The sequence below is a fragment of the Prorops nasuta genome, unplaced genomic scaffold, assembly GCF_024137725.1.
Source record: "Prorops nasuta isolate Cenicafe-Biocafe unplaced genomic scaffold, Cenicafe_Pnas_1.2 PNAS00027, whole genome shotgun sequence".
Taxonomy (NCBI): domain Eukaryota; kingdom Metazoa; phylum Arthropoda; class Insecta; order Hymenoptera; family Bethylidae; genus Prorops; species Prorops nasuta.
Genome location: NW_027116824.1, coordinates 3,232,201 through 3,238,200, shown reverse-complemented (window position 1 = coordinate 3,238,200; position 6,000 = coordinate 3,232,201). Strand labels below are relative to the sequence as shown.

Below are 6,000 nucleotides of genomic sequence, written 5' to 3'. Positions count from 1 at the left end.
CACGCACAGTTGGCACATTCTCTCTTCATCTTTCACTCTCGCTCTCTCCTCTCGACAGTGTGAAAAACATTCGCTGTACATAAGCTACTTTGTTCATATTACAATTCGTGTCACTTGTGTCAAAATATGACTATAGCTTCTTTTATACGCCATATGCTTTTCACCTATGGCGCTTGTGTACAACTTTGTATAACATTTTATTCGTGTGTATTTATAAATTACCTTTCAACAATTAGGTAATGTGTACAGTTTTATATAATATAATACAATGACCGAGTGTCGAATCGAAGGTGCAAAATCGAGTCTTGACAGTTCATTATTTGTCAACGGAACGGACGCTTCCCCTAATCTAAGATGATGTATATTCATAGCGAATCGGAGTATCATTAATCTCTAAAGGAATTTTTCTCGTATATAATATTGAAATATCGCGCGTTTGCAGTAAAAGTGAACAATTTGAATCATGGATTGGTGCAATGAAACCGGTAGACCGCCTGTAGCTGCATTCAACGCAATCATATCTTACAGCCTCTATCAATATCTCTGCTATAAAAGGAACGAATGTAGGTACTTATTGTTGACTTGTCGCATTTTTCCATGTCTTTGAGGCTTTGAAATATGCACGATTAAGCAAAGTCAGCGCAGCGCGAAATTTCTTCCATTGCTTTCTCATCCAAACGAATCGATCGAAATAACGAGATAGCAAAGCGCGCATATTGGGAATATTTTGCGCAATATATATATATATATATATATATACGTGGAAATACACGAGATTTAAAAACACAACAATTTTTAAATCAGATTCTGGGCTTTATATGTGCTGCCTACGAACTTTTCATACACGCGAGATATGCGTTGGAGCCCTATATAGCTATATAGCTTCGTCCTTTGAATAGTTCCCTCAAATTTCTTATACTCGAGCTGTTACGTTGCATGGAAGCCCAGGTGGGGAAAATATTGCAATGCGATTGGATAAAACTATGGTGCATGGCAACGATTAAACAGTTTTCACGGGCGAGTGTGTTTGGTTTGGCACTTTAAATCTCTTCTTCTTCGCGAAATGGCTGCGAACGACAGCGTTCCAAAAGCAACGTTTTAGGCTCTCTTCCAACTTTACGAGTTCTGACCGTGACACTGACTTGCTTCTAATCTATAATACATTTCTTCCCCTCGATATTTGTCGTAGCTCATTATCCTCTCTTTTCCTTCTCTCTCTCTCTCTCTTTTCAGTAAGGGCACGAAATTCTGATCAGTGGTTCAGCTCAGCTTAGCTCATTCTCAAGGCCATGCACCGTAAGATAATCTCAGAAAAATCTGTAGAAATGGACATTTTAAGAAAGAGTACCTACATTGATGAATTTCTTAAAATTATAGCCTGAAATTATTGTCACTGCAAATTTTATCGATAGCTAACATTTCTATCACTATATAGTATGTATAGGTACTCGCGGAACAAGTTTTGTTTATCGAGCGAACACCGAGAAAGCTCGGAGCGCATTTTCTCTTTAATGGCGATATGTTTAACGTGGGATTTTGGTCTCGATACTGACAAGAGTCTCTGGTACTTACTTTATTGCTGTGGGCGCTTTTAATCGTTCATTCGTTTACATCGTCCTATTTCTGTTAAAATCACGCGTTTCCTTCAAATGTTGCTTACCAACCGATATATCTATTTAACGATCCTATAATATATATACACATATATATATACTTATAGTCAATATCTCATTATATCGGTGAAGAGGGAGTTTCCCTAGGTACGGGGAGGGAGCACTCGAGTTTCTAGCTCGGTTAACAATGTATGGATTCCTCGAAGGTTAGCAGATCTGCAATTGATTTTCGTCGTCGGTGCAAGTTGAATCACAATGCGGTTTCCCAGCCTGCTCCAACGACTATATATGCTATAAGGAGGTCTCCTTCTGGTCCACCACATTGATGAGTACCGAGGTCTGCGCTGCTGCGAGCTCTTTTTGAACTGGTACTTCAATGGGTACCTCTTCCAGTATTGGTCAAAGAGTCGTGGTCCTGGAGACTGCCGCAGAAGGTGGTGGTGGGGGCGGGGGCGGTGAGATTACCACATCTGGCTCACCCGCTAGATCGCAGTCGAATCTCCATACGATACTTTCAGGGTGGTCACCTTCTGAAAGCATTAAAGAAACGCCGAGAACTCTAGAGACCATGCTAAAAATCTTTAATATATATTGAAAGAGTATTATATTTTGACTCGACTGACCTTGAGCCAAGGCGATGCCTGAAGAACCCCGTCTCTGTCTCTGTACCGATATCTGATGTTTGTGCGCGTGGCTGTGACTGTGGCTGTGACTGTGACTGTGTGAATGCGCGTGGCAGTGTGAATGACGAGTGTGCGTGGGAGTGACTTTGCACGGTGGCAATGGTTGTAGTTGTAGTTGTTGTTGTTGTTGCTGCTGCTGCTGCTGTTGTTGCTGCTGCTGCTGCTGCTGCTGCTGACGTAGATGAGGATGAGGCCTGTGCTAGGTATTCCCTACACGGCCTGCTACCACTTGGTCGAAGCTCAATGATTTCTTCATCTCCGTCATCGGTAGTGCACCACCCTGCTGCTGAGAAAAATATACCAACAACATCTGTTAGCTATATCGAGTTGCAAAATTTTCTTTCCAATATATTCATAAGCTGCCGATTCCCGTAACTTTTGCTGTAAGGGAAGAGAAATGTAAGAGAAGAGCAAGAAAATAAATACAACGCTCGTAATAATGCATATGGGTACGTGTATATATATATAAACACATACACACACACACGCACGCATCGTACGAGGATAGATTGCTTTTTCTTACGGCGAGATGCGAATTTTTTCAACGCTCCATTCGAGTATAGAATTCAAAATAGAAGGACGGTGGGAAAGTTAACCCCCTTGTATGGCGCGAGAGCAAAGAGAAGCCGAGAAATTCGTGCCAACTATTTTCATTGAACGCTACAGTCTGCAGTTTTAAAAGCTTTTGCCGAAATACCATGATTCGACCACGCTTGATATAACCGGAATGCGGATTTTCACGATGAGCTAGATTTGCCAAAGCAAAAGGGTTGGAAAGTAATGCACCAAGTGCGAGGGTGCACGTATACATATAGATACATGTGCAGTGATGAGGCCCGTAGTCGATCGCGGTATGCAGCATGGTATACATATGCTTTGGTAGTCGTGCGCCAGAGTTCGCTCGCGCGTCATTTTTTCAGCATTTAACATGGATAAATGTATATAGAGGGCGGCCGGGGGGCGTTGCGTTCTTTCGCGGGAGAGTCGCGCGCGAATCCTGGCGAGATTGGGACCAGTTTTTCTATACATTCTCACGGTCTCTCCGCGCAATTTGTTTTACGCCGCGTCGGGGCACAAATGGTGTGCATTAATACCACTGATTTCGCACCGCACTGTTTATTCCGCGAAAGCCGCCTCCCTATTCATCCTGAATATTCGCATTAAAAACAAAAATCCCATATTTTTCACGCGAATGCTAAGCGTTCATTAAAACAAAGCGGTTAATCTTGCAGCCGTATGCGAACCGATAAAAACTAATGGCCAAATCGATCCTGCATAACTTTGCAAGTAATGTTGACAGGGGAAGCAGCATGAAAAAATCATTCCCTAATAGATAAACAAATTATTACTCGTGTTATTCCTCCTAAATCTCCTATAAACTGCGAAATTTCAACATTCAAACAAGTACTCGCAGAAGAATGTTTATACATTACCCCCGTGGCTTTGAGAGCATAAAATTCTCCCTTATTCTGCTTTATAAATTTATATATATATAGTTGAACATTTTGTTGTTCTTCCCTGATCTATATTGCTCTTTTCTTTTACGTCTTTCTTTGGCTCATTTTTTAATTAAGTTTAGCAGAGAAATTCGATTCGGGCGTAAACTAGGCGTGGGCTTGGAGGAATCTATCGATGAGATTCAATTGAGTCACTAATCCTAACTCAGCTCGATTTTAATTAAACTTTAACCGAGAAAGCAAGACTGAAAACCAGAGAGAGCGGAAACTTGGAAACTTTTCGTTGTTTCAAGAGGAATTTTACCACGATTTCGTCAAAGTTTTGTGATATTTCAGTTTCCATATACACACACAGGTATATGTATATATATATATACATATAAAAACGCGCGTGCAGGATACACGATTGGATTTCAAAGATTCGTCCAACGTGAAACAATCGTCTCGATTCTCCTGTTATAAATAGAAAAAAGTGTAAAGTGCACACACGATTCCTCCGCGTACTTGACCACACACACATGCAATCTATTTATCTGTTTATAATTGTCGCATAAGCTTTATATGTTGTTTTATGTATATCTACATACACGAAATTTGTATAAGCATGAGAGAATCAATCTAACGCCAATTACCGTTAAACCATGTCCAATTCACTAATTGCGACGTGGTTGCGTGCCAAAATGCAGAGCATCGATTTCGAAATCGTTGCATTAAATGCATAGCTTGGTATATGTATGTGTTTATACGGCTACGTGTTTGTAATGTTGCGTGTATAGCCAATAAATGTACACGAAAGCTAATGACATTGAGATCGACCGTTCGAAGCTCGATTCCATTAACTAGCTCAAAAACTCAATAAAGTTAAGTCTTACCGTTATGTATTTGCGCGATTGAAAATTCATTATGACTTGATTTGATCTCTCGTACTGCTTGTACAGTGAGTTACAATCGAATCATTCCGTTCCACTTAATAAAGCAATTGAGCCTAATGAAATCGAAATTGTTGCCTTTTACGTTGAGAATACAAATTGTATAGAGTACAGACTACGTAAACTGAGCAGAGCGACATCTTGGAAAGTATATAATATATATATAGGAAGAAAGAAAAAAGGAAAGAGGAAAAAAGAGAGAAATGACGCAGACAAAATGTGTAGAATATTGTTTTAGAAAGACATTTTCGGTAACCGTACTCCCTTGTGGATGATGAGGGTCAAGCTTTCCCGCTGTTATACTCTCCATCTTACCTGTCAAGGATAAAAGTAAATTGTTCGGGCTCTGAGGCAACCACGCTCGTTCCACGTACGACAGAAACATTCCGATGGTAAAAAAAGACGCTTGAAGACAATTAAAGAAAAGCTAAAAGTTCCCTCAACTTTCCATTGGAATTATTGTACAAAAATGAGTATTAGCTTGAATTTCCCGGTGTTCCATTGCATGCTTCAGGATATAGTATCGCGATTCAATTAACGCGGAGCGAGCGTGGATTCCACGACCAACGATCGATTGATTCTCCTAGAGAAACGTAGTTGGACGTGTATTTCAGTACCGCTAGGCGTATAATTTTGCGTATATTTGATACCACTAAAGCCTCTATTTCCCGAAAGCAATTTACAACTGTATTAATTCTCTCTTGATTCGTAAAACTACAAATTCGTTTCGTGCACAAATCTCTCTTTTTACAGCGTGCCATTTTCCGTTAGCACCGGCAAAGTGCACGATTTTCATGAGGCAGAGGAGAGAATCATTTTGGCCGAATTGGGTGAAAATTTGAGATTGGATCGCGGTCTGCGCAGATATAAAGAGAGAACGGAATAAAAGTTCGCCTGCGTGCAAGGGAATGGAGGGTCATCGAGAGAGAGAGGGAGAGAGAGACGGAGAATCAAACGAGAAAAGTGGTCGATGGCCCTTTATGTGGTACAAGACTTACACCATTTAGCCGTGGAATTTCGTCGCTAGGCACGTAGGTAGTCTCTTCGTGTTCCGTCGACGAGTACCTGGTTCGACGACAAGTTCCACGAGGACTCCTGCATCGTCCACAGGAGTTTCGTGATTTCGAGGCTGCTGGACGCTGCCTGGGGCCGCAATGAACGGCAAACCGCAGCTCCGAGGCCATCTCGGCGCAGAGGGACTGTCTCGTCGTAAAACGGTCCAACACGTTGGAACACGATGGAACATGCCCGAACACAGCAATGGCACGCAATCGAGTTTACCATCCAAGTCGACGTCACCCCGATGCCAAACCATGGT

At 41.5% G+C, this 6,000-nt stretch overlaps 1 protein-coding gene across 9 annotated transcripts in view; it reads right to left on the bottom strand.

Annotated features, from left to right (window-relative positions):
- Positions 1-2,009: 2,009 nt before the first annotated feature.
- LOC136782631 (glutamate receptor ionotropic, kainate 2) overlaps positions 2,010-6,000 on the bottom strand; it is an 89,863-nt gene continuing 85,872 nt past the window's right edge. For 3 of the 9 annotated variants that reach the window (XM_066742185.1, XM_066742186.1, XM_066742189.1), the window contains 3 exons: positions 5,683-5,881; positions 2,237-2,582; positions 2,010-2,143 (listed from right to left, as the gene is read on the bottom strand). In XM_066742185.1, coding sequence (XP_066598282.1) covers positions 2,137-2,143; positions 2,237-2,582; positions 5,683-5,881 — 552 coding nt within the window. In that variant the 3' untranslated portion in view covers positions 2,010-2,136. Of the gene's footprint in view, positions 2,144-2,236; positions 2,583-5,680; positions 5,882-6,000 lie in introns of those variants that run through there. The other 6 variants (XM_066742187.1, XM_066742188.1, XM_066742190.1 and 3 more) reach the window with 6 other exon arrangements.